The sequence below is a fragment of the Triplophysa rosa genome, linkage group LG24, assembly GCF_024868665.1.
Source record: "Triplophysa rosa linkage group LG24, Trosa_1v2, whole genome shotgun sequence".
Classification (NCBI taxonomy): domain Eukaryota; kingdom Metazoa; phylum Chordata; class Actinopteri; order Cypriniformes; family Nemacheilidae; genus Triplophysa; species Triplophysa rosa.
In genome coordinates this window covers 9,329,878-9,349,426 of record NC_079913.1, presented here as the reverse complement: position 1 = coordinate 9,349,426, position 19,549 = coordinate 9,329,878, and the positions used below count along the sequence as shown (strand labels likewise).

At 39.1% G+C, this 19,549-nt stretch overlaps 2 protein-coding genes across 3 annotated transcripts in view; one reads left to right on the top strand and one right to left on the bottom strand.

Moving 5' to 3' along the window:
• Nucleotides 1-1,614: 1,614 nt before the first annotated feature.
• pax4 (paired box 4) lies at nt 1,615-4,774 on the bottom strand. 2 transcript variants are annotated; one of them, XM_057324689.1, is made up of 8 exons: nt 4,719-4,774; nt 3,760-3,890; nt 3,469-3,684; nt 2,834-2,924; nt 2,607-2,750; nt 2,444-2,526; nt 2,289-2,358; nt 1,615-2,130 (listed from the first exon to the last, which is right to left on the bottom strand). In XM_057324689.1, the coding sequence occupies exons 2-8, from the start codon at nt 3,814-3,816 to the stop codon at nt 1,769-1,771; spliced, it is 1,023 nt and encodes a 340-aa protein (XP_057180672.1). In that variant the 5' UTR covers nt 3,817-3,890; nt 4,719-4,774; the 3' UTR covers nt 1,615-1,768. The 2 variants fall into 2 exon arrangements, with proteins under 2 accessions (XP_057180672.1, XP_057180671.1); XM_057324688.1 differs by lacking the exon at nt 4,719-4,774 and adding an exon at nt 4,387-4,485.
• A 2,937-nt stretch (nt 4,775-7,711) lies between these two features.
• The window catches only part of snd1 (staphylococcal nuclease and tudor domain containing 1), a 156,356-nt gene continuing 144,518 nt past the window's right edge, over nt 7,712-19,549 (top strand). Inside the window, exons 1-9 of the mRNA XM_057323628.1 lie at nt 7,712-7,950; nt 10,347-10,496; nt 11,562-11,685; nt 11,902-11,983; nt 14,301-14,461; nt 15,496-15,587; nt 16,081-16,239; nt 18,792-18,898; nt 19,292-19,382. Of these exons, the coding sequence (XP_057179611.1) occupies nt 7,882-7,950; nt 10,347-10,496; nt 11,562-11,685; nt 11,902-11,983; nt 14,301-14,461; nt 15,496-15,587; nt 16,081-16,239; nt 18,792-18,898; nt 19,292-19,382 (1,035 nt within the window). The 5' untranslated portion in view covers nt 7,712-7,881. The remainder of the gene's footprint in view (nt 7,951-10,346; nt 10,497-11,561; nt 11,686-11,901; nt 11,984-14,300; nt 14,462-15,495; nt 15,588-16,080; nt 16,240-18,791; nt 18,899-19,291; nt 19,383-19,549) is intronic.

The following is a 19,549-nucleotide window of genomic DNA, read 5'->3' as shown; positions in this document are numbered from 1 at the left end:
ATCACATCCAATAGCTCTCTTATTTCCTTTATGTGAGAAAAAGGGCACATGAAGCCAAACCAATAGTCTCCTGTGTCCTTCTGAGCGCTTAACTCAGCAGAGGTCAAAGGTCAGAGTTCGCGCCGTTGAAAAGCTAGATTTATAAACCTGTTAGCGCAGAGGTACTTCGGTCAAAAGTGAAAGAGCGGTATGGTGAAACAATCATAGCTGAGTGTAATTCTTTTTAAAGATACATTTCTCATGCATAAGCTCGTTTTAGTTCCAGCCTATGATAGATTTGCGTCGTAACGTGAGCTTAAACCAATACACCTGATTCAATTAATCCAATAGCAGTTGATTATTGTTGAATCAGATGTGTTAGTTCAAGACTGGAACAAATTATGCTATTGTGGGGTCCCGGAGGAGATAAGCTATAAAGCTCTGGATCAGACACTATGTGCTTCCAGAGTTATACGGCCGATCTTCTATAGGACTCCAATGTACTGTAAAACCCAGAGGTTTTGTATTTAATCAAGAGAAATAACACAACATTTCCACAGCATCTGACAGGCGTTGAAGGAATGCGGTGCTGATGAGAATCATTTGTCGGTCTGTTATGACTCTCGAGCAACTCATTTTATGCCTCAGTGGTTTGGTAACTGCACGGAAAATGTCATTCTTCGACCTTTTGTTTCTTTACGAGCATTGTGTTTGTGCAGAACGGCGCATAGTTTCTTTATGGATATTCCTGGAGCCTATTTAAGGTTATTGGATGCTTCTGATCTTCGCTCAAGGGGTACGGGCTAGATATTCCTAAAGATAAAAGAGTATATGAAGAGAAAAAAGGGTAGCAAAAGGGTAGTCCTTCTCTAAATCATTAGATTAATGGCATTTATATTAGAAATCAGCCCGTGGCTCTGACCTCTGCATATTTGTCCATGTTGCCCAAACTCCTTGATAACGTTTTAAGCATTCTGGTTTGTGTCCAAGTGTTGGTCTTGCTCAGTTAGCGTGCAGAAGTATGCGAATTCTGTCCAAAGCTCACAGGAGAGATTTTTTTACCAGATAAACCTGCACTGACAGTGGTCTGGGAGAGAGCTACAGTACTTATTCTCAGTTTGTTAGGTCAATGTACATTGCTGTTGGTTTTAAATGCCTTAAATTTTTAAGTTCAATCAAATTGGTTGTTCAAGATTCAAATCTGGCCTTAAACAGACAGTTCACCGGGAATAAAATCTATTTATTTGCCCTCACGTTGCCTAAAACCTGTAAATGACTATTTTTTTGAAAACTAAAGAAGATATTTTGAGAAATGTCTCACTGGTTTTGTGTCCATACAGCAGAGGTCAATGGGAGCCAATGTTGTGATTATCAACATTCTTTAAAATATCTTTTTTTCGACAGAGGAAAGAAAACCATGCTGGTTTGGAATTACACGAGGGTGAGTAAATTAGGAAAAGGTTACTTTTTGGGTGAACTATCCCTTTAAGACCATGCTGCTGTTTTTAGGCCTCTGTCATACTTATATATTGTCATTTTTTCTACCCAACTTATTGGATGAGTCATTTTCCGTGTGAATAAATGAGTCCGTCTATTTAAGTGCACCAGGCCCTTTCTTTATTTTTCGTTCTTTATTTACGTTCCAGTTCAAATATGTAATTAAATTTTAGAGCATTATCTGGCTTTTTTAAAAGCTTTTAGTTCATAAAACAAAACACAAAACCAGCATTGTAAAAATGTCCAAAAGCCATTATTTGTTTCCTTTGCTGCCCTCTGCTGTCCACAGAACTCAAAACATGGAAGCATCCTGTCCCATCAAACTCTGATGAGAAGCCCACTGTGAACAATTAGCCACGAAAATCCTTTCATCTGTGTTCAAGGGAACCAATCGGTGCGCAGAGTCCTCGTTTCCCTGGTAAGATAACTGCATCAAAGTATCTGCGTGATTATCCAGTGGAAATGCATTCGAGCTCAAGTGAACCGATGGGAAGGCGTTTTTGTCAGTGTCAGTGTGATGGGCCACTGGAAAAGCGGATTGTGCGTGATATGCCGCTGCGCCGTTGTTGTTCAAATAGCTGTCCAGTGCGTTTCCTGGAGACTCTGACAAGGAAATCAAAGCATTCTTGCCAAGAACCCCTGGCCTGGTAATACCTGTGATAGAGAAATCATTTCCCTTTAATTACAACACAGTCAATAATGACTAAATTATGACTTGGATTGTGATAACTGAACATATGGTGATTATGAAGGTAACCGGGAAATGAGAAGCAACTGGAAAGATATTTCACAATAAAGAAACCGGCACGTACCCAATGGTGCACATTTGCTAGGTTCTGTTTGCTCTCTTCTCATTCTTGCTCTGTGATTGGATAACCAAACCTTTAGACAGAACATTGGAGATCAGAGACAATCTACAGTTACAGTACATGTTGCAGTGCAATGTGACATTTTGGTTGAGAATTACCTTTATAGTGTCCTGAGGAAGCTTAGTCTCTTCAGACAGATTTTCTCTGGTTAGCAGGTCTGGATAAAGCCCATGGATGAACTCTAACCGAGTGAAAAATGTAGAGGTGAGATGTTAGTGGTTTAGCACAATAAGTTTTCTAAGAGCATTAACAGTGGCTCACCTTTCTCTAATCTCTGGCACTGATTCGGACTGAAAGCGCTTCTGCTGCAATTCGAGATGTCTTGCTGATTTGTGTTTAACTGTTGCTTGTCCATTATATTGAAACTCGTTCCCTGCTCATTCATTTGTTCATACACTCTCTCACCTATAAGGTAACATAAAAACGAAGGTTTGAGGAGGTTTGTGGTTAAATATAAACATTTTAAAGCTTTCGATTAAACGGGTTACCTGTGTAGTTGTGTTGTGCACATGGATATGTACCACCCATCGTATCTGTGTCAAGCTGAATCTTCTTTAAAATACGGTTTATGGAGGACACCTGATGATACAAATGGGTTCATGAGTCATGATCATATTCACAGCTATATTACGATTTATTGGTAACTCTTTAAAGTTTTATTTATTAACATTAGTTAACATTAGCATTTATTTGTCTTTGTGAATGTTAGCTAATGCAGATGCAATTGTTCATCGTGCACATTAGCTGCAGTGTACTGCACTGTAAAAAAAATCCTGTAAAAAAACAGATAAATTACTGGCAGAAAATTACCAGTACATTTTCCTTTATTTTACGGACATTTCCATTAATGCTAAAATGCAAATGAATGTAGTGCAAAATGTAAAATACAGGTAAAACAACTGTAAAAATGAACACGGAAAATTCCTTCATATTAATACAGTATATTGTGCCCTATTTTTACGGCTTTTTTTTAGAGTGTGTATTTATCTTGTCAAGAAGTATTTACAAGAATTCAAAGGGTGACTTCCACATATAAATGAACATAAGCTTTGTATTATACATAAATTGTCAAGAAAAAATAATTGCCAGGTATTTATTGACAAACAATCAAGTTTTAACCTACGCTGGGGACCCTATCTTCTCTGCACACTCGATTCGCCGCCAGTTTTTGTCGGATTTCCCAGGCGAAGAGTGTGGGTTTCTGTCGTTTATACTGCGCTATGATGGAGATGACTTCAGGAGTCAGGAGTCTGGGTCTGCTGCCTCCAGTAGCTTTAGGGCCAATGACCCCTGTGCGCTGAAACCTGCCCAAAATCTTACTGACGCAGCCATTGGAGACCTGTACAGAACGCACAGTTACTATCCGGCGTGTGTCGAGATACGCGGAACAGGCAAGAGTTATATCAGAGTTTACCTTCAGTATTTTGGAGATCTCACATGGTCTTACGCCTTCGGTGGCGAGCTCAATCATCAGTTTCCGTTTATAGACGGGCAGAGGACGACCATTCAGAAACACACCACCCAGCTGATTCAAACTCCCTTCCTCTGAACATCATCCATGTTTAAACATAATTACTGTCAGTCATTTCTGAAGTATTTCTGAAGAAGCTGAAGTATTATTATTATTTTGATTAAATAAACCCTGCTACAAATACATGTTTAATGATTTCCATTATAAACCATCAGCTGTTTACCATTAAAACCACTACAAAATTCCATTCGTGTCTGCGCCTTATTCCATTAGGATTTAATGGCGTTCTTTTGGTTATTTTCCCCCAGATAACATAGCTCTTACCAACAGAGGCCAACAGAGACCTATAGCTTTGACATCATTCGCATTATAATATCATGAAATCAATTACAAGTTCTGTAATGGCTTAAATCGGACACCAGCTTTAAGTCGCAAAAGAGGCTTTGCAGTATAACATTTCACATAGTCTGACTAAGGAATTCGACTTAGTGAATTTGTGGAGAAGTGAAAAGAAGAATATAATAAAGAATATAAACACTGCCTAAAAGTAGCTAATGATCAAATGCCAACCTTCATTCGTCAGATCAAAATTTGCGCCGCACACTCCAGTGGTAGCCTGGTCTCCTTGCAAAAAAGTCATCGAAAGTCTATTATTTCAAAATGCACGACGAAGCAACTGCGATTGCCTTTTAACTGAAACGCGGGTATAATAGAGAGTATACAAAAATGCGCTGTTCTTCTGAAAATGAAAGTCCTGCGTGGCCCTCGCGCGCTGCCCACTCATGATCTGCACGCCTGACTTCTTATATATAACCTAGTGCCCTTATCAAGATGACGTACTGTCCAGATAGGAAAAGGTAAATAACGCACGCTGCAACTTCCTATGGTGACAATGTGCTTACCAGTGTTCGGACAGGTGCAATGACGTTTCCTGTGCTTGCAGTATTATGGATGGGCATAGTTAGTTAATTCAACGGAATTATGCTTAACTCCGAGTTAAATCATATAAAATAATGCATCAGAGTAAAAAAGCGCAAATGCCACCAGCATCTGGGTGTAGCACAGACATGAAAGCAAGTCTAGGGGTGGTGTGATTTCAGCACCACCTATTGCTGGACAGATCCCCTGACGCGATGAATGTGCGCCTGAAAAGGATGGTAGTCCACATATGAAAGCAGTCAGCTCGTAAAGGGCAACTTCTGAAACATTAAACCCGTTAATAAACCCACAAGCTCCATTTTATTGTCGTGCCACTCAAATCACTGGAGACTGCGACTCTCCTGTGGTCACGTGACTTGAGCATCTTTCATCCTTCCACGCTCCGAATCTACGTGTTAATCAGATTTAGTTCTTTTAAAACAAACATTTGAAAACCTGCTCCATAGACGACTGCCATATGGTAAAGTGCTTTTGATAAATCATAAATCCATCACGGAGCCTCTTTTATTACATTTTCTTTCAAGCATGAACAAATAGAGTCGGAGGGGGAAATGTGGACCAATTGTGGTTTTATTTATAAAAATAGAGAGTTGAAAACCCCACACAGATGTCCCCTGTCTGGCCAGCAGATAAAATGTGTTGTAAACCTTTCAAAGGAAATATTTGGAGAGCAAATATTAGCGAGAGAGTATCCACACAAGCCTCGTATTTGGTCCTGCTCAATGACTAATTGGGCATCATTAGGTAAATCCACACAGATCGAAGATTGTGGAAATAAAGGTTGGTTTTTAAATGCCATATGGTCCAAATTACATATTAACCACCCCTTACAGCATAAAAATATCTGCAGGACTGGATGGCCCGCATATAAAAGCGACGACAAGTTTGAAGGCCAACATCTCCTTGCCAACGGGATGAAAGGATAAATAAAGTATTTATTTATTACTTTAAAGAACCCCTGCTGCAAGCAGCTTTACATACGATATTACCAATTTTATTCAACGAAGTAAGATGAGTAAAACAAGTTCACTGTTAGTAGAAAAAATAGAAATTATTTCGGTGCGCAATTATGTCTAGACGTTTTGGAATGTTTATAATCCGAACTTTGAAATCAAAACAATGTTGATATTTCGAAGAATTTGTAGAAGCAAAAATGCATAAAGAACGTACTAATGCATTTTCAATGTTGTGGTTCGAATTATTGCTGCTAAATTGCTACATCACACCCGCGTAAATGTGCACATGAAGCTCTCCAAGCGCACACGTGTTGATCTTGCCATGCATTCGAATATCAATTTAAAAAGCAGCTATAAATGCATTGAAAAGAAGATAAATATTTTTTCTTATAGTCACAAAATGAAAGTTTACTCTCCTGAAACATTTAAACTGATGTAGACATGGACCGCATTACATGCAGCTCCAATGAGACCTCTTGAGAACAAAATATATTTCTGTTGCAAGAACGCAACTTTGTCATCTTTTATATTTTTTACAGCCAAATCAGTAATTAAATCATAGAATTGCAAATATGCACATTTTCTTAGCAGGGGCCAGGCTTAAATATGATTTATACTATAGGCTATCTTACTATTCTTCCACTGGGTACCCAGCATTGTAAGATTAAAATGACTTTGCATGATGTATTTTGTTTGTGCGATGACATCAGTCCAGAATAAAAAAAAAACATTAAATTAGCTAATTACACACTAACTGGATATGCCAGTATTATCACGCAATATATGGTAGTATCTTTAACTCATTCTTTGTGGTTGATGGGTTATGTCTTCACATTCTTGCGCTTCCCCTGAGATACAGTTGTGAATAATTATTTAAATAGTCGAATCAAATTAATTTGGTATTTTATGATATTTGAACCATCACGCTGCGTGTGTTTCCATATTTCCCGTTTCAGAATAAGACGCAGAGTCATCGTATTAATCAAGTTTTAAAATGTTCAAAATAGTGATTCTTGTGGCTTTGGATGCGTGTGAATTTATGTCCAATCTGCCTTTCAGCACACATTACCACTTTCATAAATTCCTGTTTGTGAGATACAAAAAATGCTTTTGAAATAAACCAAATGTAAGACCATTTAAGCACAAAAAGTAGGTATTCATGTATGTTTTTGTGTTTTGTGTGTTACTCAAGTAGAGTAATTGTTCAAATGCATTTACAACTAAATAGTTAAAATAATTCAGGATGCTTAGCAAGACAAAACGGAAAACGCCGACCAACAGTTTCCAACAAATTGACAAGATATTTATGTATAGACGAGTAATATTTAGGTATGAGGGCAAAATGCATTCTTAATGTTTGTCGAATGGTGTCACCTAGTGGGGAAAATATAAAACCACATCCGTTGTTACCGATACCTCCAGGGGTCCAAAAGTTGAACTGTCCCTGCATCCCATACTTCAATTTAAAACTAAAAACTAAAAACAAATTACAACTATTTTCTTACAGCTATCATTTACGAAAATTAGCCATTATTAAAACTTTTGTAACCATGTTTTTGGCGGATTTATTATAAAATTGTATTACCATGACATACCACAACCTGGTTATGTTTACTGCTGAGATAATGGTAACTTTATAGCGATTACTATGGTTTAAACCGTTACAGTTAAACCGTGGTTATTACAGTACAACCATGGATAACTGTGCAGTAAAAATAAAGTGAAATGTTACTCGAATTATAATATTTTGGGATCACAAAACACGTCTCTCATTTTACATTCACCAAACCCCCATATGTGTGATATGACTGTCCATACAGTGCTATCTGTGTGCCGTGACTGTCGTGTCACTTAATTGGCGCACAAGCTTTTTCAAAATCTGTGCTGACGTGTCGCACCTCCCCGCGTACCGGATGTCATCACTCGCGTTCTGACATCACAACCAAATCGCCCCATTCAGATCGCGAGCGCGACGCTCTGACCGAGGAAGTGCAACGTTTCGACGTGTACATCCCCGTGCTGTGCTTCCGGTTAAGCAAAGCGTGATCAGCCGTGCTCAGTCTCTCTTCCCTTCTTCGGCTCACAGTAGAGGCGTCTCGTAGGACTCTCCCGGTACTTTTACCTCTCTTTCTTCTCTTCCCGATCGGAATAATCATCAAGCACAGCGGACATGGCATCAGCACAAGCTCAGTCCAACCCTGGTCCAGCTCCGCAGCTGCAGAGAGGAATAGTGAAGATGGTAAGAGGGCAGAAGTGTTGGACTGAGGGTGAAACTATAGCGGGCTGGCTAACTTAACTTAACGTCACTAAGGTTCATGAGAAAAGTGACTGCGAAGACTTCTAAAGTTCACATTTTTGAGGCTGCTAATGCATTTTCTGCACTTTATTTATTTTCCTCCTCGTTCTTTGAGCTTCAGACAAAGTGTTGTAGTTCCAATAAGTTGAACATTCTTCAGCTGTGATCCAGATGGCCAGATATGTAACATTATCTTCAATACTTCTTTAACGTTTAAGCAGTTTATTTGTTTTGCTGTTCATAAATGAAAACAAATGCTGTTGCGTATGCTGAATCTAAATATTTTGCATCTAAAGCCCAGTGTTTACAGATATGCGCAGATTTCACAACAAAGTATCGACAGTTTGTAAACAAACTTTTACCTGAGCTTGTAAAGCACGTGAAGAGTTTGTTTTTGTGACGTGAGATTAATTAGCGTAACGTGCAAAACTCGCCGAGATTTGTTACGTTTGCGTTTCACGCACGTATATAGCGTTGGACTTCCACATTACTGCGTTACCACAGCAACCACAATCACTCTCTTGACCCGTTTTATAAGATCTTACCGAAGGGTTTCGCTGTTACTGTAACTGCAGATCAAAGTTCAGGGCTGCTCGGTTGATATTGTGAAGACTCGTGTCTGTTTCTGCGCGTCTATCGGTCTCGTATTCAAAACGACTGAGGTTTGAGGATATCGTGTTTCAGACCGAGTTTAAGCTCTGTTAAACTGTCAGAGCCGGGTTTAAGTCAGTTAATCTGTTGGACTGAGTCAGTCCCCCTCATCAGTTTTGGACTGTTTACTTTGCCTGTTCTGGAGAGTAAAGGGGGAGCAGATACGAGGAACTGACACGTAGGTCTTTGCCCACCAAAACGTCCCACGGCGACAGCGAGCGGTTAACTAAGCCGAACGTCAGTATGCATAGTCGCTGTTTATCCCACTTGTCAATATTTTAATTATTTTTGATTATTTAGTCTCCTGGCCCCTACAAAAAGTTTTCACGATGTACATACGTTTAAAGAGATCCTATAGTAGTTTATTATGGTTTTACAGTAGTAACACAACAGTAACTTTTGTAACTACATTTTATGTTAGTAGCCTAAACTTGTAACTTTTTACCGAAAGGTCTCATTGAATATATTCTGAATGAACATATAATAAAGTGAATAGCTGCTTTAGAAGTAGCCTATTTTTTATTGTTTGTCTGTATTCACTAATGTTAACAAATGAAACTTAACTGCCAAGTGTTATTTGGAACTGTTAGCTACTTTGGTTACTGTAGTAAATTTTTGTAAGGGCTATGTCAGAACTCCCCTATTACTCACCTCGTAGATCAGAGTGTATTGGAATGAAAATAAAAATGCACAGATTTTTTTTGACCAGGACTGCGGTGGCAGAGGCCTGTGTATTTATTCATGCAGTCACTCAGTAATTATAAAGGAAGGGCCACCGAGCCTCTCTAGAGAGTGAACTCTTCCCCGAGTGTGTAGATGGAGAGATGCATACATTTGCTCGTTCAAGTTCAAAGTTTATTCGTCACTTACAAAACCATACACAGTACGACATGCCGTGAAATGCTTTTTCAACTGTCCGAATAGAGTAGGAAAGGAAGGAAGGTTAAACTATATATAAACAATATATAAATATAAATAGTGTAGGGAAGTGTCCATGTAAAGTGTAGGTGCTGTGCAATATATGTATGTATATTATCTGTAGTATACAATGTGGTTGATGTCATTTTTTTATGTGTTCTTAAGAATGCCATTGAACTGACATCTGATTGGACCAGCCTCTCCCGAATGTCACTAAGGGGTTCCAAAAGGTTATCCTTATAGAGCAAAAAGTGGGCATGCTGGGTCTTGTAAACATTATTGCTGTGATTATTACAGACATTTCAGCTGATTCAAATGCTAATGAATACAAACATACAGACAAGTGATCATTCACTTTGCAGGGGTCAGTGTTTTGTGCCATCGAATGTTTGACCTCTGTGTTTTGTAGTGTTTGTTTAGTGTTTTACCAATGTTATCAGCTTTGATTGTGTATTGTGGCGCAAGCGCAAACAAACAGGTCCTGAAGGTTTTGTGACCTCAGTCAGATCAGATCCCTCAGGCTCCCGGCAGTACTTGGTTATGCTTGTATTTGACTTGCCGATTGATTGTTTGCATCATGCACTGCCGATGCATCTACAATTATTACTGTCATCATCACCCCTATTGACATTTCTGATCGTTTGGTGATTTAGTCAGTGGCTGGAATGATGAACTATTTTTGTAAGTCAATTGAGCAAAGATTCCCCACAAAGATGTGTAAATGATCCAGTGTTGTTGATAAACGCTCACTATGATTTTTATCCCCGCAGGTCTTGTCCGGTTGTGCGATCATTGTTAGGGGCCAACCACGAGGAGGCCCCCCTCCAGAACGCCAGATCAATCTGAGCAACATCCGTGCCGGAGCTCTTGCCCGCCGTGCTGCACAGGCCCAGCCAGAAAGCAAGGACACACAAGATGAGGTGAATATCTCGCCAGAAAGAGCTCTGTCTGGCCCTCACATCAAAATGGTGCTGGTCCTTATTTAGGAGCTGGTGCTCGACCAATGGATATATGAACCTCTATGTAAACTGCCCACATTTACACCCAAGAGCCAATTGAGTTTTTTTATGACCATTATCATTAACTAGTTTCATTAGGTTTGAAGTGTATTAAAAATGGATGCAAAAAAGTTACTAACAAACAAATAAAACTCGTATAAATGAATGCACGCGTAATTTGTCAATCACAGTGCAATGTGCTATACATAAGCGAAAATGCATCTGTGATTTACAGAGTAAATAGCTTGGTTGATTGCAATGGAAGTGATTTTCGTTTTGCATCAGTTTATCCAAGCTTACTTGACATTTGGTGATGACATTAGTCGTTCCTATTTGAAGACCCGGGGCCTTAAACTTAAAATAAATTTCATCCTTTCAGATTTCATACATACAGTGTTTGTGCAGTGTTTATTATTCTTTTTATAAATTCAATTATGTGCATTAAGATTTGCATATGCACATTTTGAAACGCATAACGCGCATTAGCTACGTTTATACATCAGGCCTTGTAGGTTTTAGGGGCAAGTGCGTAGGAAACTTTTTCGGCCAAGTACTGCTTTTCCCGCAATGGAAATGTATCAGCAAGTTCAGATCAGGCTCGGTACAGTGTCGGTAGAAAATGATCATCTTAAAACATGAATTTCCAGAAACAATTATTATGAATATACTTTTTTAATTAATGTGTAGCCGTATCCATAGCATGAGTACCTCATTAATTTTATTGGCAGCGTGTCGCTTTATTGTGAGTGTTGTGCGTGTCCTAGTAACCCACTTTTCTCAGTAAGCTATTCTGCAGCTTAAAAAGTCATGAAAACAATTTTCTTAATTGTTAATTACATAATTACAGTTTTACACTTCAAATGCTCTGCCAAATTAAATACATTTTTTGTAGTTTTGTTCTAAAGTAAAGAAGCGGTTTTAAGTGGTTAATTCTCTGTCCTCTGGCATTGAATGGCTGTAAGCTTTGTGTTTTTGTTTGCTGTGCAGCCGTGGGCCTTCCAAGCACGAGAGTTCCTGCGTAAGAAGGTAATCGGCAAAGAAGTGTGTTTCACTGTTGACAGACCAAAAGGCGCTTTGACAAGAGAATACGGCATGATGTATCTGGGAAAAGGTAAGCAATATCTCTATAGAGTTATGAATCTCAGTGCAAAAGTTCTTATGTAAAATAATGGTGACCCCACTGCATTCTGGGGCACTGAGCTTTTGGTATATTTAAAAATGAACTTTTCTAGTGTACACTTAAATGAATTTGGATGTGTATTGTTGGTTTAATGTGTGGAAGTGTTGTTATAGTAACATGTCCCTTTTGGGTTTGATTTCTTCAAAGACACATCAGGCGAAAATATCGCAGAGTCCCTGGTGGCAGAGGGTCTCGCCACAGTGCGCAGAGAGGGCATGAGAGGAAACAAGTAAGAAACTTGCTGCACGCACAGAGAAACGCTTTGTTTTGTTTGGTGTCGGTACAGATCATGCACCCATTGTCACATCCTACACAATAGTTTGTTTTTTCTTTTCTCTAAAATCACTATGATGTCACTGGTTGCATTGTTGCAAAAAGCATATCATTTGTCCTTTGCTTGTTAGATGGTTTGTGCAGTCTTTTAAAAGCTCTTTTTGATCTCTTCCCCCCTCTTCTGGTCACATCTGCTCATTACAGGTCCAATCTCACTGTCCTTCCCCCTCATTTGGTCCTCCCGATAGTGTAATATTGTCCTAAGCTTCTGGGACTTAATGACGCGTGTGTGGGCTCTGTGAAATGGCCCTGAACAATTGCCAACGGAATCTGTTTGCTTTAGGCTCATTTTCCCCACAGGAGATGGCGGTTTTGGCCCTGCTGGTTCCTCTGCCGCCCTGAACAGCCTTCTCATTAGCCAGTCCTGCTGTGGCCCATCACAGCCCACTGGATCGGCTAACATCATCTCCAAAGGAGCCGTTTTTAAACCTGAGCTGCGCTCTCAGCCCACCAGCTCTCAATTAGGCACAGGGGCGTTGGGGCTGGACGCCTGACTCTCTTTTGAAAAAAAATGAGGAGAAATAAAACTTTACAGGACAAAGATGGCTCGAGATGGCAGCTGAGATTTGGCAGGCACTTATTTCCTGTATTTAATATTTATGAAGGCTTCGGATAATTGGAGCTTTGGGCTTGGCATGTAACAGGCAGAGGGGGCCTTTCTTTTGACATTTGCACTGTCAATCTTATCTATTTCTGCATGAGTGAGGTTTAAATTGAGATTGGGTGTTATTAAGTGTCCTGGGGCCTTTCAATGTTACCTACCGGAGGTTCAGTGCCTCAAATGTGGGATTTCCTTCGAGCTTTTGTGTCTAGATGAGGTGCCATCCTGGACATGCCCCCAGTCTGCCCACAGTTTTGTTACAGTTTGTTCCATATAGAGCTGCACACAAAATTGAAAATCTCTTGTGGAAATGGCAAGCAGATTGCCGAAATGCGAAGCAATGACAATGAAACAATCTGTCAAACAATTAATCGCGATGAATAAAAGAATAAAAGTTTGTATTTAGATAATATACAGTATGTCTGTGTACTGTACTGTGCATATTAATTTTGTATTTTTAAGCACATACAGGCACACATACATGTATACATATTTAGGAAATATTTATATTTATTTACATTTAGTCATTTAGCAGACGCTTTTATCCAAAGCGACTTACAGATGAGGGAAACAATGGAAGCAATTGGAACAACATAAGGACAACAAAAAGCAAATTGGTCTCATATAGCCTATCACAGTATACAGAGATAAGTTTTTTTTTATATATATATTTACCAATAATATAAATATTTACCAATAATTTAAATTACATATAAATGTTTATTGATTTTTGTTTTTTCTAAATATATGCATGCATGTGTATGTTTTTATAAATACAAAAAATATATGCACAGTGGACAGACATATATTATGTAAACACAAACTTTTATTCTTAATGCGATTAATCGTGATTATTCGTTTGAGAGCCCTATTTCTGGTCTGAAATGATGTTACAGAACTCTGATCACTTCTATATAGGATGATAGTTTAGATCTAGATATATTTTTGGGGTGTTCTCTACATCTCTACACAAATATCCAGTGTAAATCCGATATTCCAACAAAACACATTTTTAACTTTGAATCAGATGATTGTGTGTTTTCATCTTTCATCAGTGAGGCATGCATATGATGGTAAAGATTAGATTAATATAGATTGATCTGTCTGTCGAAATATACGTAATGAATTATTCAATTTCATAATCGGCTTTTTGTCCAAGTTGAGACTTGTAAGGAAGAGCTGTCGCACCATTAAAATGATCGCTGGTCAAACACAGCCTTTAATCTTTCACCACCCCCATCCTAAACCCTTTTTCTGTGTTTTTATTTCCTCTGAGTTTCTTGAGTACTGAGCTTTTTCAAAATCTGACAAGTGTTTGCTGCGGTCAGCCCATTTAATTCCCTTTAAAGATAATGACAGCTTTTAGCGCATGCAACGGAGAAATTAATTGAAACGTTTGTTGGCTTTTGATAATGAACTCATTTAAAGAGCTTAGCTGGACTTCAGAAAGCCTCAGCTCACTGAGAGAGAGACCTCCACATCTGTTGATCGACAGAGAGAACTGAAGTCATCATCTTAAATCTTGATTTTGTTTTTCTTGGTTCTCTGAATTCTTGGGCTTTGGTTTGTAACTTGATATTTACCAGACTTGATGTACTTCTGTGTGTTTCAGTCCTGATCTTGCCAGACTGAGTGATTTGGAGGACCAAGCAAGGGCCTCCAAAAAAGGTCTGTGGTCTGAGGGTGGAGGTTCACAAACCGTTCGAGATCTGAAGTATTCCATCGAGAACCCTCGCAACTTTGTGGACTCTCTTCACCAGAAACCAGTCAACGGTGCGATGAGCTTTAGCTTTCTAGCTCACATATTTTGCTTAAAATGAAGAAAGAGCTTGTGATACACATGATGTTTTCTCTTTAGGGGCACTTGCAAGTAGAAGCATAATTATTGTTAATGAGTTTACGCATGGATTTCTTTCCAAACCTGAACGGAAATAATAAACTTCAGGGCTTAAATATGATTTTAAGATTTTGTGTGGTGGATAATGTGGGCAAAATAAATCCTCTAGACTTGCGTTGAAATCTATTGTCATTGGCATTGTCACAGGCAAGCACTTCAAAAGATGTAGTCCCCCCTTAACATAAAATGGAATTGTATATTTAGGCACTCATACTGTCATACACTATTAAGTCAATGGCTTTGCACTCATTAGTTCTTGGTAAATTCCCATAATGCTCTCAGACCTGGTGTCTCACTTCTCCTTTTCCAGAAGCCCCTCCCCTCTTTACTCTGCACATTAGCTAATTTCTTCAATTTAACCTGAACACTAACACTCATGATAGTCAACCTCTATCATGGAGCACCAGCTCATCACAAATGATCGTGAGTCACAAAATGCTACAGAACTGTGCCCTGTTTCTCAGCACCACTAATACGCTGATTGTATGCTAATCAAAAGTCAAAGTTGTGACTGTATTTAAAACAACACACTTAGCCACATGACCTGTAGTAGCTGGTGATGAATCACCCACGTTGGATAAATGTTTTCAAAGCTCTCGCTGTGGAATAAAGGAGAGTGTGCCGTGCATTTCATACAGGATTGAGAACTCAAGTCTTACTTTGTAGAGGATTGCATTTGCAGCGCAACAATCATGGGTTCGATTCCTAGGGAACACCCATACTGACAAAATATATATCTTGAATGCACTGTATGTCAAATGCACAAACGTAAAATGTTATGAGAGATTTACATACCCACTGATAAATGAGGAAATACACAAGCGAATGTCTCATTTGTGCATAAAGGGTGTGTGACTTGTCTATTTGTGAAACGGATTTTCACTTTCTCTTTTTCTCATCAACACGGCAGCCATTATTGAACATGTGCGAGATGGCTGCACGGTCCGAGCACTTCTGCTGCCCGACTACTATCTAGTGACAGTCATGCTATCCGGAGTCAAGGTGAGCATTATGATTTATAACCCTCTGAAGAAAAAAAATCTTTCCAATCCCTAAATGTAATATAATATTAATGAGGCTTTTTATAATTTCGGCGCTGTCCTTCTGAAACCCTGCATCTCCATATTTCATGTTTTTAATTTTTGTCATAACTCCTTATTAGTGGTCATCCTTTGTTTGTCTCACTGGGTTTTGCAAATATCTGAAAAGTGTTTGTCAACTTGGACAACACAGTATTTAATCATTTAAAAAGTGCAGTGTTTTTTTTCCCATTTCCTAAAAAACTGAATTTGGACAAACAAGGTTTCGGAAGGACAGCAACAATTTGCTTTGTTCTTTGTGTCTTCTCGTATATAATGTTGATTGTGTATAGTCTCTCCTGATTTTGTTATGAGTGCAGTAGGTCTTGAAACTACCTTTATTTTACCCAATGGGAAAAAATGAATCTTATAAGTAACTTCTCTGGTAAAAATGTTCATGATAAATCTGTCTCCAGTGTCCTTCATTTAAACGAGAACCGGATGGGAACGAGACCCCCGAGCCCTTCGCCGCAGAAGCAAAGTTTTTCACAGAGTCTCGACTGCTCCAGAGAGATGTGCAGATTATTCTGGAGTCCTGCCCCAACCAGATCATCCTGGGCACCATCCTTCACCCGGTACGTTGTCATTGAAGCCCATATCATTCTGATCGGTCTCATAATAATGTCAGTTACTGTAAAAATGTGCTTCTACTGTATCCGTATTTAGACTAGGGACCAGTCATCCTCAATTAGCACGGGCCGGATCCGGACCTTTGCTTCGTTTCATCCGGACGACAGCCTACTAAACCATTTAAAACATTTGACTATTTCGGTTGTTTAAATTGAGCTACACAACGGAGAATCACATCACATGTGCTCTCAGGAACATTTATTTATTTGGTCTTTTGCGAATTCTGTATCCTCTAATATCTTTATCTAGCGCCAATTAACGCTTTCTGGTCCACGCGCGGCACGTGCTGCTTCTCTCCCGCCAAAGAAGCACCGCATGAAGATCAGCATACACGTGCTTATTTCAACAACAGTAGTGCAGTGGAGATGGACACACAACAGTAAACAAAATCCAGCAATTTTAAAGTATTTGTATCTGTCAGTCTGTTTAAAGGGGTCATATGGCGCAAATAAATGTTTTTCTGTGTCTTTGGTGTGTTATAAGTTGCCCATGCATGTATTAGACACGTAAAATTGCAAAAATGAAAGTGTCGGAACAAAAGATGCATTCTATCTAAAAGTGAATGCTCAGCCACACCTGCCTTGAAATCTACGTCAGTTCGTGGTATGGTTTGACTAAGACCGCCCAAATGTTTACGCAAGTAAGGTGGGCGTACCTGTCAGTACAATTGCTTTGGAACCTGATGTTCCAAATATGGTAAGAGGCGTTACATTTCTGTCACATGCTTGCAGTAGTCGACCAAGCACTACGCACTGGTTAACTGGCCAATCAAGCGATGAGCTTTTTAAAAAATCTGCACGTTTCAGAGAGGCGGGGCAAAGAAGAGATACAGACATGCATGGTATGCGGAAAATACATCGTTTTTGAACCTTAAATCGTGTATAAACATTGCATTAAATCTAAAACAAACTAATATAAATTTTAGCCGTGTCATATGACCCCTTTAATGTTTGATATATGTCTCCAACCTTTCAACCAGATTTGTGATATTTTATGAACCATAACGTTTTTATCTACGTTTAGCATTAGCATTATTGATCAGTGTGTAAACATTTGTGACCCTGTGAAAACACAGGCTAAAGTCTCATAATCTAATTAATGATTATATAACAAACATCAAATATTAATTTCAAGCAATAATTTCACTAAGATTTCAATCTTTGAAATGGCATTATTCAGTCAATATTGAAGATATTGTTGTTATATTTTCACAGAATATTCTGTAGGATGATTTTTTGTAGAAAACAGTGGAAAAAAGACCATTGGCGGGTTTTCACAAGCAGGGTCACATTTTGTAATGAACAACGTTCTAATTGGGAAATTATTTAAAGATAGAAGTAGTTCTGGTATGAATGGCTTGGAAAGGCTAATTTAGTAAGTACATTTGTTTTCTGTTTATGATGAGAGCATTTTCATTGTTACATTTGTTGTATGTATGTTGTCAGTAGTTTTTTTATTTTATATTTTCTATTAAGAGGGCATTCCCCTAGCCACAGAGCCTACAATACATACATGCATATATACATACATACATACATACTGTGGGTATCAAAATATAAAATAAATGGCCTGATAAAAGATCATATGTTTTATATAAACAATATATATCCAGGTGGGCTAAATTGATTAAATATTGATTTATTTTCCAAAAACATGTTGTCTGAACCTCCGTTTGGAAGAAAATATAACGACCGGACCTCTTGGAACTTTAATTGAATACCCCTGGTTTAGACCCTTTTGGAAATCTAGTCTTAATTTCAACAGTTTTTTTTACTATTTAATGAATAGTTGATTTATTGGATTGATGCACAACAAATGTCAGGCACAGTCTGCACTGACCTTCACCAAACATGTGGCGTGGTTTTACATATAATCAATATAATCTCAGCTCAGTGAACCCCTTGTGTGAACTTCCTACAGCCCTTAAGCTTAATGTTTTATTCTGTAGTCCCCCCATTTCTCTTTCTAAGCAAGGTCAACGTACCTTGATGCATGTACGCCCCCCCCGAGAGTGCAGATGGGGCCACATTTTGGAGTCTGGAAATGTGTATGCGTTTGTGGGAGGAATGAACTGTCTGCACTGACGGTTTGTATCTGGTCTGGCCTGTCGGGTAAAACACTCGGTGCTCATTTCCGTTATTTACGATGCGTATGGGAACGGTCCTGAGCTGAACCTGACAGGACGCAGCCAGACTACAAATGGACCCCTGAGATAACCTGACTCCTGTAGATACACTCATGCTGATGCTATCACGGGATACCACATTCATTTAACATTTTGTCTGTTCGTTTGTTGGGAAGGATGAGTCACAGTGGACGTCTACTTGTCTAGTCGATTATTGGGATCGGCGAGTTTTTTCATGTAGTGCGCTTGTAAAATGTTTTGCTTGGTAGTTAACATGGTAAAATGTAATTTTTTACCTTTTGAATATACTTCTGTCACATCTGTACAGCATCTCATGTTGTCACTCTTTTTATGTGTGTATGTCCATTACAGAACGGAAACATCACAGAGCTGCTTTTGAAGGAGGGCTTTGCGCGTTGTGTGGACTGGTCCATCGCCGTGTACTCCCAGGGTGCCGAGAAACTCAGAGCGGCTGAACGGTCAGTACATCACATTTGGATGCCCGTCACCCCCAGCGTCCTGTTTGCTAATGGCCTCTGTGTATTTCAAAACACGCTTTCTATCTGAGCTGCTTCATCAGACTCAAGAGCTTATTAAATTCCTCCGTCTGCTCGAACTCTGTATCAGCAGAATAGTTTGGCAAATGCGGCAACTTATCATCATGCTGCCATTGAAGTACACCTTCCCTGATACCCACCTGCTAACTAAGCCAAGCTTTAGGCCCTGTCACAGTGAAATATGATGGGAGTGTATGAGGTTGTGTGTTTAATCCAATTAAGTGCACGTGCGCCTTTTGAGTCAGTATTTTTATGGAGTATTTTAGTGGATGTATTCTATTGAAATACTTTCTTAATCTCTGTTAAACCCTGCAGGTCAGCGAAAGAGCGTAAAGTGAGAATCTGGAAGAACTATGTTGCTCCGACAGCTAATTTGGACCAGAAGGAAAGACAGTTTGTAGCCAAGGTGAGTTTTTGGTCTTTATGAAGAGTTTCTGTTCAGCGTTGAACGAAATCAAAGACGAAAAGGTCCCTTTTCAGAAGGTCGCTGAAACCTGTTGATTTTATATCAGACTTCAGGACCGCCAGCTTAGGTTTGTTTCGCTCAGAACTGACAATAAAACAATGACGGAC

What these genes read in the sequence shown, in the direction of transcription:
- pax4 (XM_057324688.1), bottom strand. Translation starts at nt 4,456, where the DNA reads ATGACTTTTTTGCAAGGAGACCAGGCTACCACTGGAGTGTGCGGCGCA. An exon ending in TGCACAACACAACTACACAG is followed by an intron (nt 2,751 to 2,833) that starts GTAACCCGTTTA and finishes GTTACCTTATAG; the next exon opens with GTGAGAGAGTGTATGAACAA. An exon ending in TTCCTCAGGACACTATAAAG is followed by an intron (nt 2,359 to 2,443) that starts GTAATTCTCAAC and finishes TTCTGTCTAAAG; the next exon opens with GTTTGGTTATCCAATCACAG.